General features: G+C 30.8%; 1 protein-coding gene across 5 annotated transcripts in view; it reads left to right on the top strand.

Annotated features, from left to right (window-relative positions):
• The window catches only part of MIPOL1 (mirror-image polydactyly 1), a 245,574-nt gene that overhangs the window by 64,766 nt on the left and 158,082 nt on the right, over positions 1-22,726 (top strand). For all 5 annotated transcript variants that reach the window (XM_032481908.1, XM_032481911.1, XM_032481910.1 and 2 more), the window contains 4 exons: positions 1,728-1,959; positions 3,447-3,582; positions 4,933-5,038; positions 16,929-17,058. In XM_032481908.1, coding sequence (XP_032337799.1) covers positions 1,728-1,959; positions 3,447-3,582; positions 4,933-5,038; positions 16,929-17,058 — 604 coding nt within the window. The remainder of the gene's footprint in view (positions 1-1,727; positions 1,960-3,446; positions 3,583-4,932; positions 5,039-16,928; positions 17,059-22,726) is intronic.

Here is a 22,726-nt window from a genome sequence, read left to right on the forward strand (position 1 = left end):
TTTCTAGCTGGCAATGCTCCTTGGCTTATCCTTTTACCTTTTGAAGAATCTTTGTACCTCACTAATTGGAGAATAGTGTAGGACCTAATAGTTTACTTCTGATATGCCCTTGGAGACAATTTTTGTTATTTTGATATTTTCAGTAATTTTTATAATTTTCTTTCATTTGAATTACTTATGAAGTTACACGTTAGTAGTAAAAAAAAAGCATGGTCTGTTAATGATACAGTGGTATTCCTTACTGTCCACTTATAAAGTTTTATAATACCTCATTCAGATCTGGGGGTACTAATACCAGCCTATTCTAGAAAAGTAGCAAAATGAACATCTAACGCAAACCAAGTAAGTGTTTTGAAATATCAAGAACCAACAAATAATCTTCAGATACTTAAAATTGTTAGTTTAAATCAAAACAGAATATAGTGAAAGTTCATAGATACATCATAGTATGTAATTATGGTAGCACATTCTCCTGGATTATCCCCTCAAACAAGGTGAAATTGAGAGTAATTGACCAAAAATGAGTTGTTTCTGATATAGCATTCAGCCACCAATAAGATAACGTTCAGGACCGGGAGTTGACAACTGGCTATACCTAATTTCAGCATGTATATAAGCAAAGAATTTCTCCTTAAAGAGTAAATACTTTGTGAGAGGTACCTTATTTATAAGTTCCCCTATTTCGTTTTTATTCTAAAACTACTTTTCTTCTGCCTCAAAAGGATTTTATGTTTGGCAGGTTAAAGGAGTTGCCAACAAGCAGGTGAGATTCACCTGCTTTTTAAAGTTGAAGAACTATTTCTATTGGAAATAATAAAGTGCTAGTTAGAATCAGTATTTGTGCCTGTTGATTTGATTTATTGGTTAAAGAATTTGTTTTGTGTACTTGTGTGTGTGTCTTTTCTCCCCAAAATTTCACTATAACATCAGATATACACTATTTCTTTGAAATACCTATTATTTACTAGTTATAGCTTAAAATAATTAATTTTTATGAAATAGACATTATAAAATAGATTTTCTAATGTATAGTATACAGCTGATAACAGGGAAGTTAGAAATAATTCTCCTTGTATCATTTCCATTTTAATGTGATGATGATGATTACAAAAATAACTAACATTTATTGGCATGCCAGACACTCAGCCAGGTACTTTGCATTCATTAATTCAATTAATCATCACAACAACTCAAGTAAGTATAATTATATTTCGATTTTATAAAGAAGAATCTGTAGCATGGATGGGTAAAGTAACTTGCCGAAAGTCTCAGGCAGTCTGATACCAGAATTCCATTCACATTATCTCTTCACTATAATCAATTAACTTACTGCATCCTATTTTTCAAAATCAAGAAAAGAAAAGTAATGTAGAAAATAATACCTCTAAATCAGTGGGTCCTAGCCTTGATTGTATGCTGGAATCGTGATCACACCCAGAGATTTTGATTTAATTAGTATAAAGTGTTGCCTGGGCTTTAGGATTTTTAGAAATTCCCCAGCCAATCTGCAGTTAAAACCACTGTCTTAAATGCCCTCAGACTGTGGAAATGGAAATATTAGTGGTAAAATCACAATGTACATGCTTGTCTGATTACAATAGAAGATTAGTAAGTACATGTTTAAAGCTATGAGAGGACTTACTTTCAGGAAAAGACTCATTTGACTGATTTAATATGTATCTATGGCATTTCATAGTTATCATGTTTTTCTTTTGTTTTAAATGCAGGCATAGCCCATAGTTATCTTGAACAAGAAACTACAGGGAGAAATAAAAGTACACAGCCAGAGGAGCAACTGACTGTAAATTCTAAGGGAAGCATGCATCAGAAATCCAGTGAATTAGTTAATGAAGCTACAAATGAGGACACAGAACTGCCAGAACAGAGATTGAGGAATTTTCAGCTCATCAGTCCTCATCCAGGTGATGAGACAGTTTACTGCACTACAGAAAAATCCAAGTGAGTGCTCGCAGCCTTAGATTTAGAAAGTAAGAATTGGGAGAACTCTTTCTTCCTTCCTCCTCTCTGTTTCTCTTTTTCTTCTTTTTGATGTGGCCTAAATTTGACTGTCATTAGCATATTAGAATTTGGGGAATCTACCAGAGTTTTATGTTTTCATTACATTGATATATGTCTCGATCACTGTGTGAAAAGGCACAAGGTGAGTTTGAATGAAGGCCATGAGGTTTTATATTTTCTTGAATATTATTTTATGTGACCTTTCATTTGGGATCTGGAAATAACTGTTAATTGATGTAAATGGAATATTATTCATCAGAGCCAAAAACTGGCAGTTCAATGACAAAATAAGCCCAAAGGTATGTTTTGGTTTTGGTTAGCACTGTTCTTCATTTAAATGAATTTGAATGCTTTTAGAAGGGCCTTCCACTCTCCCATTTGCCTCCCTTAATTATTTTACATTCTCCGGCTTCTCCCCATTCCCTGTACCTACCTGTTTCATGAAGGGATTTAAATTTGTGACACCTGTGACTTTTACTTGTGAGCGTAAGGTACTTTGATAATCAGTTATGTACTATACAGCTAAATTTAAAGATTTTCAATGATTAATATATTTATTAAATTATATTGAAATATAAATATTATATTTTCAGTCCAGATAAAATCATATTTTATAGAATACTATTTTAACAGTTTTACGTAGGAATTGCTACTTCTGTTTACTTAAAAATTATTTAGTGGATATGTTAATGAACATGTAATGAAGTAGATATATTAATATGTTCCTATTTCTTAGCAATCAGTTATGTTCTTACCAGAGTGAAGACTGGAGTACATTTTTAGAGGGTAGGAATGAAGAGGTGATAAGCATTTTATAACCACATGGAAAAAGTAAATAGTAGAGATTGAGTCAAAGCCATCTCTTTTCTTGTCCTTTCCTTTATAGTACTTGATGACAAGTCAATATTGTCCTCAAATTGCACATACATTGTCAAAACTTTTTTTTGCTTACCCTTAAATGTTACAGGACTAGGTTTTCATTTTTGATGTGTTTTGAATTTAATAATGAAACTATGATGTTCTGTCACTTATAATGAAAAAAATATTTATTGTTCCCATTTTCTGAAAAGTGAGAAATGTATCTAAACTCCTGATCAAAAGTGCAGCTTGATTTAATATTTACAACCCCTTTAAATCTGAATTCTTTAAATATACTGAACCATGAGTCTCTATAGACATTACTAAATGCTTTTCACAGATTTAGCTTTCTCAGTTGATAGGTTAGCACCTCTGTGAAATTGTAATATTTATTCTTTTTCATCCATGGTATTTTCTTAACCGTGAATACAGAGAAATTTTGAATTAAGTAACTTTATACATTTATTGTTACAATTAAATTTATTTCCTCCATTTGAAGTGTAAAATGTAGAGACCTTGTATAGTAGAAATTATATATATACATATTTTAATAGTTTTCTTTATTACAGAATTATGGAACATAAAAGTAATGATTTGCATTATGAATACATGATTTCTCATGAAGTTACTTCAGACTTAAATAAAGAGAAGACAATAGCATTTCTTCTAAAAGAATTGGACGTTCTCAAAGCAAGCAATAAAAAGGTACAATATAGAAAGTCTGATAAATATACGGAAGTGGGCCAGTTAGCTCAGTTGGTGAGAGTGTGGTGCTGATAATTGTACAGTATGCTTTTAGCTGTTGACCTTCCAAGTTTGCTTTGTCAACCATCATAATTCAGTTTTATTGTGTACTTTAATCCTTTAGCAGTAGCTTTATGCTGTTGCCATACCATTCCATCAGGATATGATTGAGTTGAGACATGAGCTATGAAAAGCAATTTCTTGGTTTCCTGCCTTGCTGGCTTGTGATACCATTTCCTTTTTCATAGATCTATAGTACCTTGCAGAGGTACCTTTAAAAAAAGATTCATTCAGTATTATAGAGAGTGAGAAATATAATGCATTGGTTTCATGCTACTTTCTTAACTTTTTTCCTTTTTTGTTAGTATTTGTGCCTTGTATTTCACCTCACTAATAATATGTAATTAAACTTTAAAGTAGCAAGGCTTGGCAATATTGTCATTTACCTTGTGTTATTTTTTGCTGCTGTATTTTGTCCAATCCAATTTGTCATGTCATGTTTTATCTTTCTGACTGGTTTTCTAGTTATATTCCTTTGAGCTTTAAATGTTATTAAATAATGTTCATTTTATACACTTTCTTTTCTTAACACCTATATATTTTTCTGATTCTAATATTCTAGTTGTTTGACCTAATCAAACTGAAGCATGATGTTAGGGATCTTGATCATGTTTGATGAAAACAACACAAATGACAAAAGCCTAGGGAGAAATTAAAAATAAAAGTTTGGAGGGATTCCGTATGAAAGCATGAGATATTTTCTGTACTTCCATTTAGCAGTTATTTATTACATGCCAATTATGAGTCAGGTGCTAATGCCAATTTAAATGGAATATGATGGGATAGCATTCTCAGAGAGAGATTTGTATCAGATATAAAGATTATTATCTTAATTAATTTTGTTTCAAAATATTGGAATTACTATGAGAAGCTGTAATTTGTGCTATCCATTGTTTTATTAGGGTAGTCCCTTCCAAGTCTCTTACTTTAAGACAAAAGAATGAATCAGATTGCTTTTTGCAGTAGTTATTTTTAATAATAATATAGTTCCTTTAATTTCATTTTTCTATACACATACATCAATTGTGTATTAAAATGTTTTTATAATTTCCTTATCATTTCAGTAATTATTATTTTATAAAATGTCTTAATACTTTAAATATTATTTTTCCCCTAGAGTTGTTTATTCAAGAAGTTAAATGTAATATTATATAAGGGTGTAGAAAAAAGCAAAAATTAACTTTGGGATTAATTATATTTGTGCAAAAAATTTATTGGATAAGAATCTATGTTTTTTTCAATGTGTTTCAGCTTCAAGAAAAACTGACTAAAGAAGACAAAGAACAGAGAAAACTAAAGCTTAAGCTCGAACTCCAAGAAAAAGCAACAGAAGCTCAAATTGCTGAAAAGACAGCAGGTATAGTAGACGAGTATTAACATATGGCATTAAAAATCATACACAAGATTATTTTATGATGTAGTTGGTGAATACTAGCATACTAGCTTATTTGCCAAAGGAGGGGAAGCTCTGTCTTTTTTTTTTTTTGGCTGCTTAGAAAATAGGTGGCTTTAACATCCTGGTACTGGTATTAGTGAGAGCTTTACCTGTATTCATACTGATTTGGGCATTAAATGCATTGTTAACACCATGTCAATCCAATCACAAAAAGGTTGTTTGTTTTGTTGGAAGGGCCTGAACAAACAAGGGGAAATAATGATTACCAGTGCCTCTACCTTTCAACTACAGTTCAGATACCACTTTCTGTTTTAGCTCGTTCTCCTTTGTATGAAGGTAGTCAAGTATTCATTGCCAATGGAAACCTATATTTGATTCAAAAATCTGCTTTGTGCAGTTAATAAATTTTCATCTGATGATGTGGATGATGATGAAGATGTTTTCCCTGAAAAGATTAAAGTAAAAGGTTGCCAAAGTTTTAAGATTATAAATGACTGCTTTAAATATGTTTTGGAGCCTATCTTCACTTACAGGTCTCTGCAGGGAGAACATTTAAAAAATATATCTGTGTTATGTTACAAATATGATCAGATGATTCTCATTGTCTCTAATGGATCTCTCTATTGTATGTGACCCTGTGACTGTTCCCTCACACTGTTTTAGTGTATTAAGGAAAGAGACGTTTCAAAGAACTGTAGAAATTAGCATTCAAAAGTATTTTGTAGATACTTATTTTTTTTGTATCAGTTAGAATGCTTTTAAGAAAAATTGTATTTTGTGATTAGTTTGAAGTTATAATCATACTTTAGAAACCACTTAACCTGGGTGCCTATACGAAAGGATTCTGGTATTTTAGATCAGAGACATGATTAACAGATACAGAGTTTCTTCAGAATATTCCTGTGCAAGGTAGAACTAAACATCACTATGAAAATGTGACCATAAATGATGACCATAAATAAATATTCTAGCTATATACCAGATGGTTGCTTTTCTGTTAATGTTAAACTATTATGAATTCTTTGTTTCTTTTTTAGTTGGGAAATATGAGAGCAATGTATTTTAAGGAAAATTAACAGTATGTTAAAAATGAATAATTCAAATATGAATTTAGAACAATTTAGGAATTTCTTGGCTTTTTATAATCAGGTATCTATACTAATTGCTAGAATGTTATCTCAAGAAGTACATTTGTTTCTGTGTGTTTTACAGAAGTGATTTAATAAGATTTAGGCCGTTGTGATTTACTGAAAATCATGAATTAATGTGTCTGCATAGCTCATTTATGTCTTGGAGGGGAAAACTCATTTAAAATTAATATTTGCTTTTTAAACTTTTGCATAACATAGCTAATTGTATACTTTAAATATTTATTTATTGGTATATATTTAAGGGTTCCCTATGACTAAACAGTATGAATCATGCATGCATAAAGTGGAAAGACTGATTGCTTTATGATTCTTGTTAATCAAGTTCTTTTCATTAATGACAAAGTATTATTTTAGTAAATGTTAAATATTTGAAAGATGTTTAGTATGTTTTTATAGCCTCCTAAATTGATGAAAATAAAATTGCTATATAGTTTCTCTGGAGCTAAGCAATCTAGTTAAAAGAGATAGGTCCAATCATTTAGTTACAAAATGACACAAAATTTAAGTTCCCTAAAGTTTTTTAAAGTATAAATTTTCAAAATTTATCTTTATACTTTTTAATGTTTCAGTTCTAGCCTATTAAAAAAGATTTAAGGTATTTTATTTTTAACATTAGAAAGAATTATTTTGATTGTAATATGTCAAAAGGAAAAAAAACTGAATTGTTTAAGAAATCCATTGGTTTGAAACTACAAGAAATTCATCAACTGACCCTAGGTAGACTCTGGTATTTTTTCACATTTTCTCATTATATATAACTTTTTTGAAAGTTTATTTTTTTAAAAAAGATTATCTTAAAAAAGTATCTTCTACTTGATCAGTAGTAAGTGCAGTCAGAAAGCTAAACACAGTAACAAAAACAACTGTGTCACTACCCTGATAGAAAGAGAAACACTGTAGTACTATGATTGTACGTGAAAAATGTTTTGTTTAGTCATATGAAAGAACAAAGAATCCATATAAGCATGGATATTTGTTTCTATCACTGCTCATATTTATATTCAAATTAAAAGTGTATTTGCAAAAATATATTAAAAATATGCATACACATAAAAGTATTACAGTGTACTTAAGCAGAATATAAATGTTTTAAAAGTTTAAATATTCCATATTAAAAGAAATAACATGCTAAAACATCTGAACATTGGAAATTGCAAATAGGATACAAAAGTGTATACCTATAGGTTTTTCAAGTGAAATAGCCATTTTCTTTGAGTGTGTAAAATGTAACTACTTATATATATATAAGGATATTCATATCAGTATTAGTTATGATAGCAATAGAATTAGAATCAGTTTAATAATAAGGCAATGGTTAAATAAATTCAGGTACATTTATGCTATGGACATCAAAACCCTATCTGGAGAATATTTGATGATAAGTGAAAATATTTATGACTAATTGAAAGATGTAGGGGGAACTGCATTTATGATATAATTTTTGTTAAAAATAATGTACATGTATGTAATATAAAATGAGTCAAATTTTGCTAGTATTAATGGATGTATTAATGCTTCAATTATCAGTTTTCTGTCTTTTCAGATTTTCTGCAATGAGTGTGGATTAGATTTAGTATTAGAAAAAGTAAATGTTACTTTTAAAAGGTGTGATTTTTTTTATAAGTTACTTGCTCTCTAATCTTAAAATAATTTCTGTGATAGGTTTGATAGATAAAGACCACATAAACCAAAGTTTTATGAAATTCAAATGATGTCTTTGATCAAATCTTACTATTTTACCTGTGCCATTTTTCTTGTCTTTCAAATTTCCCTTTTACTTATTTTATGTCTTTATATTTATTATGTAACTTGTATATGTTAGTCCATCTTGTTTCCCCATCTGGTTGTATAACTTATAAGAATAAGAATCTGGTATAATCAAAACCATATAAAACAAAATGTGCCCAGTGCTCTGTAAGTCAGATTGAAACAATGTGAAGATGAAAAGTCTTGGAATCAGATTGACTGAGGTTCAAATCACAGCTTTGACACTTAATACCAACTATGTGCCTGCAGGCAAGTTACTTATTAACCTCTCCAGGTTTACTTTCTCCCATGTAAGATATGAATATTAACTAATTTACCAGATTATTTTAAGGATTAGAGATAATGTAGAAAAGCACCTAGTATATAACTGGCACTCAGTCAGTTGTAGCTAATGTTAATATTTGAAAATTTTTATCCTTATGAAGTTCTTAAACCTTTGATAATGTCAGACGTCAAAGAATGTTTTTTTGTTCTGTTTAGCTTTTAATTAAATTAATAGTTCATTATTAATAGATTTTAAAAGGGATATAAACAGAAAAGTAAAAAAAAATTGGGGAACAGAGGATTGGATGATGAGAAAAATTACCATTGAGATATATATATTTATTAGCACTTATACATGTTACTTAAACATGAATCCAAAATAAAAGAAATGGGATACAAAGGATTTGGGCTTTAATCTAATGTATACCTATAATAAACCTTCATGTAGACTGTTACAATAGTGTTTCCTTTGCTTCCCTGTTTTTACATAATTTCATTCTAATGTGATCTCATGAGACTTTGAAACTCAGTTGTATCGTATATCATGATAAAATCTCAAATGGTTATCCTTTTTACCTTCCCCTCCTTTTTTGCCATCATCAATACCGTCATCATCATTGTCACTATAGATACTGTTTTTAGTAGGCACTTTATAGGAACTATGCTAACTTCTTCAAAAATTAAGCAAGAAATATTTCTTGAGGGGGTGTTTTGTACTTGACACTGTGTTAGGCCCTGAATATATATCAGCAAATAAAATAGATTTCGTATTTCAAACATATCTTTTTTTTGCAGTCACTTCTTATTCATAATACACCATTGTGGTAGGTAGTGGTTAAATACTCAGACTTCGGATTCAGACCTTTGTTCTAATCTTTTTACCGCTTACCATGTGTAAGTGACAGCTTCACAAAAATTTGCTTAAAACCTGCTTTATAGGTTGCTGTGACATTTAGGTGAGATAGTGTTTATGAAGTACTTAACCCACTAGAAGGTACTCAATAAATGGTAATTATGATGATAAGATGATGTCACCATCTTGTTTTCTCAAGACTTCTTGATCTAATGGCATATCAAACTGTATCTAATATACATATATCATAGCTATTTATATATGATTTTGTTTCACAAAGAATTGATATATATTCCTTGCTAAAATAGTTTACAAAGTTTTTTTTTTCATTTTATCCTCACATTTTTTAGTTTTCCTTGATTTTAACATTTAACCTTCTTTAGAAAGTTTGAAAATATGAAAAAGAAATCTTAGCTCTCTACAAAAAGGAAAATAAGGGGAAAATATGATAAGTAGGTCTTACTGTTTTTTAACTCATTATAACACCTTTGGATAATATTATTTGAAAATTATTTAAATACCAGGGGATATTTTAGAGTAGTGCAGGAGAAACACTGACTCTGTCCTTTGGGTAAGTATCTTTTCTCATTTAAATAAAGTGATTAAACCATAAACACTTCAAAATTTCTTTTACTTAAATTGAGTTTGATAGTAAGAGATAGTATTTTATGACCTGATTTGCATCCATTACGTTACTCTTAGGTCAGTTATGTGGTTATAACTTTTAAAAATAATTTGTTTAAATAAACCTTTCTTTTTTCCAAAACTGTCTCAGTGGGCATTATCTAGTGTTTAATGTCTCTTAATTTTTATTAATCTATTGCATTTGCAGCATACAGATGGTGTTTAAATTTTTACACAATGGTATATCTATCTAAATTTTTATGTTATTTTTGTGATATTTTAAATATTTATATTTTTTAAAAATCTTATTTTTCTATTTCTTGAATGCTCACTTTAAAGTCTCTGCTCTATATGTTAGTTATTTTTCTTTCTTGCATGTCATCCATTAAAGATTAGCTGTGGAAGGTTAAAGCATGGAGAGATTATGAATGACAGAACAACTCCTGTAGAATAATAATCAGTTTTTGGTATTTAATGCTGTTTGACTTTTGCAGACACATTTCTTATTAACCTTTGGTACAAAGAGAAATCCAGGTTCCTGATATCTCATGGAGAAGATGAATTTGAGATCCTCTTCCAATTAAACTGAAATAAGGCCAATATTGGGTTTTAGCCAAAAGAACTCCTTAGTTCCTTGTCTTATGCTTATAAATCAGTCTGTCTGTCTGTCTGTCTGTCGATCTATCAAGTTACATTTTACACATAATTTAATGATTATGTAATTTGCTTAGTTTACCTTACTGATTCTGCAAGCATTTAATCTGCTTTTTAATCTTCAAATATAGGTTCTTTTCTGTGTACCCAAATTTAGACTGATAGTTGTAAATTAAAAAAATATCATAAAGCTCATCTTAATACAGAGAATGTTAATTTATTTTTGGTAGGGAGGAGATGAGTTTAATTGTGATTGTCCAAAGCGTCAGAACATAGAATCCCTGAAACTTGTAACTTGAGTATTTCTATTCAGGTTAATATGTAAATGTTAAAAGTATAGATATATAATCTACTGTTATAGCAAATACATTAAGACATCCCAACTAATGAACATGGAAAAATAAAAATTGTTGTATAGTAGAAAATATTTACATTGTTCTCATGTGAAAAAAAATTATTACCTTACACCATACCTCAGACGATACTGACCATCTAATGATTAAGAAGAACAAAAGTGAGTTGGTTCTATATATCAGAAGAATAGAAAATAGCATAGTATTTATTTTTAAGAAATAATACATGTTAGAATCCTTTTTTTCTGTATATCTAATGGGCATTATTAAAATATGATAGCCTTTAATCTAACAAATGCAGTAACTATTAAATTATAATGGAGCATTTCATATATATCTATATCTGTATATATGTATCTATTTATATATTTTTTAATTTGGAAGGAAGAAGGATTTCAAGAATATGACCATTCATTTCAGACAGAAATAAAAAGGCCCATCTCTGAAATACAGCAGTTAGAAATATCAATAGGTAGAACACTGAATATATTATTATCTTTGGCTGCAGAATCCTGTGGGTATGAATCAGAATTAATTACCATGAGTGCCAGGTCAAGTAATGCTTATAGATAGATTGTGGCAAATTTTGTAACATCCTTCCTTGTTGTATTTTTCTGGAAAAAAAAAATAAGCATTGAGGAAATAGGGAAACCATTATGGATAACAGTCAACAGTTGGAAACATTTTTAGGTGTGGCACACTGTGGACTTCAGCATGATATCAGGCGTTTGAGAGCATATCTTATAATTAGATACTTAAAACAAAAATAACAGAAAGCTTTTCAGAAAATGATTCTTAAAACTTTTTCCATATGTTTAATTAACTCTACAGAAGAAATGATCTTAGAAAAAGTATAGGAAACAGTTATATTTCACAGAATTTTCATATTCGTGTCTGTTAAAATTTAAAGTAGATATTCTGTGCAGAAAATAAGTCAGATCTTCCTTAAAATTGTATTTCAAAAGTACATAAAGTAACTGATACTAATTTTAATGCTTCAGAGGGAAGTTTATCTCTTTCACATTAAAAATTATAGTGCTAATACCAGATATATTAAATGTTTGAATGTAAATAGGATATTTTTATAAAGTCTTCTTATGTAGTCTTTGAATTATCTGTATTAAATGCATGTATATAATAACTGAAGGTTTTGCCAAAAAAGAGTTATTTTTTCATAGTTTTGCTACTTAAACTTAGTATTTTATGTGATTTTCTAATTAATCTTTTGTCATTTCTATACTATTGGTGAGTATAAATTATAGAAAGTTTACAGAGGAAAATTTGAAAGCCTATATTAAGAGCTTTTAAAAAGCTGACTTAATGTAGTAATCATACTTCTAGGAATTTTCCTAAGTAATTACCTATGTATATACATAAAGATTTGTGGACAAAGATGTTCATTACAGTGTTGTTCATATAGTGAATAATTAGAAACAGTGTAAAATCTTAATTTTAGGAGCTACTTAGTTCAATCAAATATGGCATGTCAAAATGGTAAAATTCTATGCACTATTTTATACTTTGAAGAATACAGAATACTGAAGAACATATATTGTTTGTTTAAATATACACAGAAAGTTACTAAACTATGCAAAACATTTATGTCTCCAAATTTTTACGATGTATTATTTTTTAATCAGAAAAAGTTATTTACAGAGTAATTATGTAAAATACTGAACATTCAAATCCAGTTTTAGGAAACAATAGTCTAGTCTGTAAAAGAAGTTCTGAAGAACTAAGTTGAATCTAGCACTGTAATGCCTAAAATAGAGCCATCAAACTACTTGGGAGTAGGTTGATTAATTTTCTACTGGTGTGTGGCATTTACCATCTGTGTTTAAATTTCCAATAAACAATTTATGCAAAGAAAGAGAAATTACAAATTTTAAGGAAATTAAAACATAGTGTAATGTTTGTAGTTCTGGAATATATATGTGGTGGTTTCATAAAAGACTACACATTTGCAAGGAATACATTTAACATCATGTAAAAGAACAGTAGTAAAACACTCAGACAATCTGAAATTCTTTTATATATAGTAAAGTCTTACAAAACTATTATCTATATTATATTTGTTGCTTAGAATTTTGTAACTTGAATTATAGTCAGTGATTATTTTATATGTTTCAAATTCAAATCCTAATGATTTCTTCTTCCCTCTTTTTAGTTCAGCCTTTTCTATTTACATAACTACCTTGAGGATGTTAACAAATGGATTCTTTTTCCTGAGGAATGTCTGTACTCCAAATTATGTTATTTAGAGAATCATGATTCAATGTTTAAACTAGAATGTTTTCCAATATACTGTCTCACTTCTACTGTTTTTTAAAGTAGTTTGAGTAGTGTAGAATATAGGTTTGTCAATAGACTTGGATTCTCCTAAGAAAATATGTACTCTGTCTTGACTCAATAAACTCATGCTTAGTATGGTTCAGCTTCTTCATATTTACTTTTGTCCATATTAGAAAACAATTAGCTTACTAAACAAATTTGAGTATTTGGGGGTGGGTGGTCGGGGTAATCCTCTCTGAATCTTTCTCATTTGACTAAGAATTATAGGATATTTGATAACCATGTTTAAAAATGGAGATATCCAAATATTATTGTAAACACCCAATGATTTGTTTTACCTACAATATAAGTATTTTACTTGGTTGGCTTACATAGTAGCTAATAATATTTGTTAATGTAATTTAACTGCTGTGAACCTTTACTGAACAAATATTGAAATTTATTCAAGTCAAAGAAAGAGAATCTCTAATGACTTTTGTTAAAGCTTCTATTTAATAGTTAAGGAAAAAAGTTTGTATGACATACGAGATGCAATTAACAGTAGATTTTACATTTAATAAAAAGAAAGAAGCATGTGTATTTGCTTTATTCATTCCATCATAATTTGCATTAGAGCTGTGGGTGTTTAATGAGCAAATTCCAACTAAAATGCTATATTGATTTTCTAGTGAACTTTGTAATAGTCATCTACCTTGGAAAAGCTCAGTGTTTACAATTAAGTTTTCTTTACTAAAAATGTTTGAGAATTGCATATTGATTCTTTAGAAGTACTTAATTCTAGAAAGAATCAAGTTTTTCATAATCAACAAATTTCACGTATAACCGAATAGGTGTTAAAAATTAGCATTTCATAATACCTTAATTTTGGAAAGCTTTTCTTAGTGTTTATAAAATGTATGATCAGATTTTGTGTGTGTGTGTTTATGGAATTTTAAAATTTAACCTTAGACTATACCTTTAAATACATACATTATATCTTTAGAGTTTGTGCAGCATTATAGAAGAAAAAAATGTTTTCTTTTGATTATATGGGACCAAATAGACCCTTGATATAAAGCATTTACCTTTAAGCATAGGACAACTATACTTATTAAAGTCCCTGATATTACCAGCTTTACCTCTTTCATTAAGTGTTATTGTATATAAAGTGGAACATAGCTTACATTAAATGTCACTTTGTAAAGATCTCATCCCACTATACAGAAGTGATAGGAAGCCTACTGTCATTTAAAATTTAGTAATAAGAGTTTTAACCTTTCATATTGCCAGAATATTTCAGGACAATATGACATACATGTTAATCTGTACTAAGATCACTATTTAGCATCGTTTTGTTCATTCTGTCTGACCCACAAATTAGAAGTATTTTATAATGTAAAAATTTTTAAATATCTTAGAATATCATGGTATTTTATACAAACTTGTCATTATACTGAAGTATGCCATATAGAACATGTTCCAAATAATATTTCTTTCCATTCATGCATAATTTTTGCATGCCAGTGAAAAAGGCTAAAATGTATGGAATTTTGAAATGGATAGAGACATAAATGGTCCAAATTAATCAATCACATTTTGAATATGTCTGGAAATGAAGCCAAGTTGTGATTCTGTGGATTGAGAGTGATGATGGTAATGGCGGCATGGAACTAATGTTTGTTGAGAATCCACTTTATTTGACCAAGAGCCTTTATATATTATCTTATTTAATTTCCCCTAATAACCATAAATAATGGTATTATATCCATTTTATATAACTGAGCAGTGACTAAAATACTTTTAAGAAATACAAAACAACCAAGTTGCCTAGCTTAGTATGATAACACCTTGAATCTGAATCAAAGCCTATATTCTTCATAATATTTTCTCTAAAGTGTTATGAATATCCTTCCTAGGAGACTGTATACAATTGGAAGAGGAAAATAAAGCTCATTATTGTGTACTGGATTACGGGCAGAAGTTTCTTTCAACACAGCATGGTAAATTAATACATGGTAGCAGAGTAGTATAGCCATAGCCAGCCACGTAGTGGTAATGATACTGCCTTAAAAAATACATATGAAAATTGTGCTGGAAAGTACTGGGTCTTCCAGAAGCTGTGTTCATAGCAAGAATTTCTTAACCTTATCTAAACTGTTGTTTAAAAGAATTTGATTTTATGCATATGGATATCCATTTGTTGTAGCACAATTTGTCATACAGTTTCTTTATCCATTCATCTGTTACTAGAAATTTGGATTGTTTCTGGGTTTTGGCTATTGTAAGTAAAGATGCTATGAATATTTGTGTTTTATTCTTTGTATGGACAGATGCTTTAATTTCTCCTAGGAAAATACTTATGAGTAGTACAGCTGAATCTTATGGTAGGTGTATGTTTACTTTTTAAAGAAACCGACAAAATATGATTACACATTCCTACCAGCAGTGTATGAGAGTTCCAGGTTGTTCTACATCCTTGCCAACATCTTTAATTAATCTTTCATGTAAGCCATTATAATAGGTATGTATAGTTGACCCTTGAACAAAACCATTTTGAACTCTAGATCTACTTATACACACATTAAAAAAAAAAAAGTGCCACAGTGCTATGATCCATGGTTCTGCAACCATGGATACAGAGGGCCGACTGTAAAGTTATACATGGATTTTCAACTGCAGGAGGTAGGAGGGGGCAGTCCCTAACCTGGCATTGTTCAACGGTCATCTGTATGTCATGTCTATCTTATAGTTTTAATTTGCTTTACTCTAACGAATAAAGAAATTGAGCACTTTTGGGGGGACTTATTCACCATCAATATATCTACTGTAGTAAAGTGTTTAGGTTTTTTCCCCCCTTTTTAGTTGTTTTTTTGTTTCGATATTATTGAGCTTTGAGAGTTTTTAAAACTATGTTCTAGATGCAAGTCTTTTATCAGGTGTTTGCTTTGCAATGATTTTCTTGTAAGTGGCTTTTCTTTTCATTTTCTTATCAGTGTCTTTTGTAGAGTAGAAATTTTTAATTGAATTAAATTGAAGCCCTACTTACTAATTTTAAAAAATTGGATTATGCTTTGGTATTGTTAGGAAACTTTACCTACCTAAAGTGAGAGAGATTTTCTTGCAGAACTTTTACAGTTTTAGGGTTTGCATTTGGAACTATGATTCATTTTGTGGAATGCAAGGTTGGTTTACCGTTTAAAAAAAAAATCTATCAAAATTACCAAGATAACAAACCAAGAAGAAAAAAACAACCTGATCATCTTAAGACCACACTCTGCCTGCTTGTTTCAGCTCTTATATTGAAAGCAAGTGTTCTTTTTGCAGCTTATTTAGTGCCAATTTATTGCATTTTTATACCTTTTATTAGTGACTTCACTGTTTAAAATAGGCCAAAAATTTGGTAGGTTGGTAGGTATATGGATAGATTGCTTTTGCTAGAAGTAAAATACAGCTGTATCAGAGCAAAGGGTGACTTGGCAGATGAGGTATAGAGCAGACTATTTTAGAAAGGGTAGTCAGAAAAGACCTTTTAAAATAACTCCTATTTTAGCACATTGAAATAAAGGAAGAGACACCCTATATGTACTGGGAAGTAGATTAAGCAGAAGGAAAAACAGTGCAAAGGCTGTAAAAGTATTAGAGGAACAACAGCAATGTGGCTGGAACACAATGTGGCTGAGAGAGGGTGAGAATTTTGGGAGAGTGCACTAGGCCTTGTAAACCATAGCACGGATTTTAGATGTCATCTAAGTATTTTTTTATTATTTGACCTTTTAATTTTTGCTTTTATAGGTGTGAAGTGGTCTCAGTTTTGCAGGAGCTTGAAAATAATGTTTATTATTTTTTCTTTTGATTCTGCTAAAAGTATTTTGTTCTCCCTTATCTAATGAATTATGAATTATATATTTTGGTAGCTCTGGTTGAAGAAGTGTACTTTGCACAGAAAGAACGTGATGAAGCTGTTATGTCTCGACTGCAGTTAGCCAATGAGGAGAGAGATGAAGCAATTGCACGAGCCAAACACATGGAAATGTCTCTAAAAGTGTAAGTATACATTTAAAACTACGTGGAATGACATTGGGGCATTTATAAAGTGCATGGATTATATGGTGGTTACATGTTCAAAAATGTTACTGATTCTTACATGTTACACTGGAAAATTCCATATTCCACAGTCTTAAAAAAAAAATACTTTTGCCATGCTAATGGTTTGCATGTCAGGGCTAAGAGTGACTTAAAAAAAAAAAAACAGAAAGAAAGACAAGTAAAGAAAGGCATGACATTCTCAGTACAGTTACCTTCTTTACTTCTTCATAGTTCTGTTGTCATTGTGCTTACTTTCCTTTGTGACTACTCTCTCCTCTCCTTACTATCACCTTCTTGATTTATTTCAGTGCTCTCTCTGATTCTTTTACTGCTTTCTGCTTAATATGCTTTTTCCTATTCTTCACTACTTTCTACTTCTTTTAGCTGTGGGTCTTAAACTTAAATCACACCTGAAATAGGGGAGAGCCTGAGAATATGCATTTTTAACAAGCAATACAGGTGATTCTGATATAGGTAAATAATGAACCACACTTAGAGAAACAGTGCTCTAAAAATAAGTGCTTCTCCAGTTTTAATGTGCATTCCAGTCACATGGAGAATATTATTAAAATGCAGATTCTTGTTTAGTAGGTCTGGAGTGGAGCCTGAGATTCTGCCTTTTTTCAAGCTCCCAGGCGATGCAAATGATGCTAATCTGAGGAGTCTACTTTGGTTAGAAAGGCCCTAGAGTTTCTCGAAATAGGTTACCTGCAGGATAGGTGGACTGTAGTAATTGAATATTTTATATCGATCCCTCAATATACTTACTGAATATTTGCTCTGTGCAACATTGTGCTAGGCTCTGTGAGGGAATCACTATAAAGAACTAATTAAAACATGATGGTTTATTAGTGAGACAAAAAGTCATTAAATAATTAATATTGCAGTGTTCAGACTGATTAGGTAATGTGATTTGTTTTTTGTTTATATTAATGGCTTTTTTTTAAGACTGATAGAGACTAACACTAAATTCATTGACTAATAAAAATAAGAAACAAAAAATTAGCTAAATTCCCCAGTGCCCACTCCCAAATAACTATCTCTGTCAATGGGGAAACATTATTCCAAACACTTCTCTTTGCTTACATTAATACTACTATCTGGAAGGATGGATGTTGGTTGAATAGATGCATACATAGAATTAGTTTGATAAAAATCTCATTTTCTACATGTTGTTTTATTGGAGAGACATTATAGTGTAGAGATGAAGAGCAGACATTCCAGACCCCGGTCCCTGTCTTTGAATCTTGACTCTTGCTTCCTGGCTGTACAGCCATGGACAAATTGCTCAGAGTCTCTGAGAATCAGCTTTTTGGTCTACAAAATGGATAAATAGTGCCTACTTTATAGTGTTTGTTATGAAGACTAAATGATTTAATAAATATTGAGAAGTACTTGCCTCATAGCAAGTTAGATGTTACTCAAATTTGAGTCACAATCAACTGAAGTGAAACTGAAGAATTTTTGAACTTCATGCAGTATTTTCTCTCAGTAAGATGTATTAATTCCCTAAAGAGTCTTCTAAATTTAAGAAAAGAGACTTTGGAAAACATTAAGTTATTGGAATCATCAATTTTTTTATAGAGTGTTTTAGTTAAGCTATCATTTGACTCTTAACTATGAAATAAATAACAGTTTTAAACTCCGTTTTTTTCTTTTTCTTTACAAATATTTGTAAAAGTTGTATTGGATTCTATAGCCAAAGTGTCCCTCTTATTTACTCTTAATTTTATATTTGAAAGGGTTGAAGAATCATTATTGGAACTTTTATTGTATATGGAATTTTTACACCTGGGTTCTTTATTGTTGGGACTTCCTGGATAGCTAAATTTCCCTTTCAAATAGTTTTTTAAGGAAGGATTTACACATACTTTATTCTCTAATTTAGCATACTTCAGACTGGCTGTGTATTATCTTTATATTCAAATTGGTTATGAATAAAATTCTTGACTCAAATTTTTTTTCATTCTAAAGTTTGTAAAAATGTTACTTTTCTGACACTGAGTTTGGCTGAAAAGAACTCTGAGGTCAATCAGATTTCTTTTCCTCACTTATAGGTAGTTTTTTTGGTTTTGATTTTTGGGTTTTTTTTTCTGCCTGGCTACCTGAAGGGTTCTTTCTTTATTCTTGAAGTAGAAGAACTTAAATCAGGATGTTTGTGTTGGTTGTTCTGTAATATCTTTGGAGCCACAGCATGCCTTTCTAAAGGCTATTTGATTCTTCCTTTATTTCAGGGAAATTTTAGATTTATTAATCTTCTATTTTAGGGACTTCAGTTATTTTTTTTAGAGCACTTCTATCCCTACCTGTTATCTGTTCATAGTTATTTAATCCCTGTTCTTCATATTTCATCTATTAAATATTTATTTGTTTACTGTGCTCAGTTTGTTCCCTTAAGTTTTCTTTTCTTTATTTTTATAACTATGTAAATTTTAGGTCTTGTTTTTAACTTCCCTATTTATTCACTCTTGTTTTGACATCTTCTCTTTGAACTTTGTTTTACTGAATTCATGTTATTCTTGTTTTTCTAAAATGCCAACCACTGATAGGAAAATTTTCTTCTTTCCCTCAGTTTATATTATCTTTTGTATTATCATCTTTATCTCTTTTGTATGATGTTTTGTCATGTGTTTGTGGTGAATTCATAGTTGACATGTCATTTCTCTTCATCTTGCTCATGCTTAAATTGTCAAGAACATTTCTTTGTTCTGCTATGGTGCAAGTGAATTTTCTTTGATAAACATTTCATATTATTTGAAATCTATTTAGCTCCTCTGATTCTTGGCTAGGTATTTATTGCTTCTGGACCATCTTTCTATATAGCCCAAGGGCAGTGGGGTGGGAGTAGTGATTGGGAAGACTTCTCTGGGACTGTATGCCCCTGTTGTTTGAGATTCTGTCCTCTGCTTATAGGATTTTGTTTGGTGTTTAGCTCTGTACTCTGGGTTCACTCTGTCTGGTCTTGTGGATATCCTGACTCGACAGAGTATTACCTTTTGGACTTTTGTTCTACAAGTGTATTAGAAAATGACCAGCTCTGATGATTCTTGCTTCCTCTGTAAAGATTCTTCAGTAATGCAGGAAGATTTTCTTTTTTCTGGGCTGTCTACTCAACTCATTGGTCTCTCAGGTTATTTCCAAGCTGTATGGTATTAGTGAAAAATTCCCAGGATTTGGTGAGATCACTGTCTTTTCTCAATACCTGTTTTCATGTGTAAAAGGAGAAGTTGGTTGAACCTGTTCAGCATTATTTTTTCACCTTCTTCCCTGTGCCTACTTTAAAAACTTACTACGTGATGTCTTACTTCCTTTACTGTTTGATTAATTTTTATCTTCTGTTCAAGTGGTTTTATGATGGGATAAATGTATTTCTGTGTTCAGATTTCACTCCTCTCTTTACTTGAACTTCCTTTTTTCCACCAATGAACTCTTAATATCTTAGAATACTTTTAGATTTACAGAAAAGTTGTGAAGATAGTAGAGTTCCCAGTTTCCCTTATTGCTAACATCTTACATTATGATGATACCTATGTCACAGGGGAGATACCAACCTTGTTACATAACTGTTTACTAAAGGCCACTCTTTACTGTAATGTCCTTCTTATTTTCCAAGATCCTATCCAGGATTCAGTAGACATTTAGTTGCTGTATCTCCATTGCTTACTCTGTTCTGTGACATTTTCTCTAACTTTCCTTGTTTTGGCTGACTTGACAGTTTTCAGGAGTAGAATGTTTTTCAATTTCAGTTTTTCTGACGTTTTCCTCGTGGTTATTCTGAGGTATTGGTTTTATGGGACGAATAGTACAGGAGTGAAATGCCGTTTTCCTCACATCTTTTCAAGGTTATATTCTATCAACATGACTTACGGCCAGTGATGCTAATCTTGGTCACCTGGCCAAGGCAGTGCTTGCCATGTTTCTCCAGTGTGGGTTACCTACATTTCCCTTTCATGCTCTACTCTTTGAAGCAGATCACTAAAGTGTAGCCCATACTCAAGGATGGGGCTTGGGAAGGTGAGCTGGAGGTTAATTGAGTTCTCCCCTCAGGGAAGAATATCTGCATAAAATATTTGTAATTCTTCAGTACAGAAGATCACCCATTTGTTTATTTCATTATTTATGACAGTATGGACTTATTCATTGATAGTCATCTATTACTCTGTCTTATAACCTAATGCTGTGTTTTTTATTTTGTTGCTTGGGGTGTTCCAGCTTTGGCCATTGGAAACTCTTTCAGGTGGCTCCTATATCCCTTTGTCATGTCCCCATCCTTTTGATTTTTGATCACTTTCTTAGTTTCTGACACTACAAGAAGCACTACCAACAGGGTCATGGTTCATAGGGATATGCCCCATCCCACCAGCAATGCTTCAGGCTTCCTGTTTCTCACTATCCTTGGCAGCATTTGGAGCTGTCGTTTTTGTCTTGTTTCTTGTTTTGGACATTAACCATTCTCTAATGACAGGTGATATTGAGCTTCTTTTTATATGTTTATTTGCCACCTGTATATCTTATTTGGAGGTGTTCAGATATTTGATCAGTTTTTCAAATTGGGTTATTTGTTTTCTTTCTGTTAATTTTAAGTGTTCTTTATACATTGTGAATGTTAAGTCCCTTTTCAGATATGTGGTTTTATTTTAATAAAATCCAATTTACTGACTTTTTTCTCTCATGTTTTGTACTTTCTGTATTGAATCTAAAACTCATTGCCGTATGTAAGGTCACACATATTTTTCTCCTGTGTTTTCGTCTAGAAGTTATAAATTTCATGTTTTACTTTTAGATCTGTAATCTATTTTGAGTTTACTTTTGTGTAAGATTGCATGTGATGCATTTAGAGGTTTCCTTTTTGTTTGAAATATGGACATTTATTTATTCCAGCACCATTTGTTGAAAAGGCTATTATTTCTCCACTAATTCCTTTGCATCCTTGTTTTAAAAATCATTTCTTTTGTGTGTCAGGGTGATCATTTCTGGACTTTCTTTTTATGTTCCATTGATCTGTGTGTTCCTTTGCCAATACCACATATTCTTGATTACTGAATCTATATGGTAATTCTTGAAATGGGATAAACTTTATTATAAAATTATTTTGATTATTATGATACATTTGCCTTTCCATACACTTTCAGAATCTGTTTATGTCAACAAAAACACTTGCTGCAGCCAAATGTTTTTAAGCATAGTTTTCAAAATAGTTACCTTTTTTTCTTATTTCAGTAATGTAGCCATTAATAACTTTAGAGCTCTCTAGGGATTTGCAAGTACTATATCCTTCAGTTTATCAACTGCTGCACACTACTGTACTTAACACATAATTTACGACCATGCATCTTTTATGTAGATTGAGCACCAATTTTATTCATGAAATTTACTTCTAATTGGATTTTACTGATTTTCAGAAATAAAATTCACTCCTTAAAGATAACAAATCAGTTTTTTAAACAATGTCACAACTCATTGAGGTAGGTGATATTCAGGTTCTGTAGGTGAAAAAACTTAGAGTGGTTGACTACTTGCCCAAAGAGACATGGTCAGTCACTTACATATGTAAGACTTATGTATCTCAGATCTATACAAACAACCCTAACTTAGCGTATCCAAAGTGGAATATTAATCCATTCTT

This window comes from Camelus ferus, chromosome 6 (assembly GCF_009834535.1).
Source record: "Camelus ferus isolate YT-003-E chromosome 6, BCGSAC_Cfer_1.0, whole genome shotgun sequence".
NCBI lineage: Eukaryota > Metazoa > Chordata > Mammalia > Artiodactyla > Camelidae > Camelus > Camelus ferus.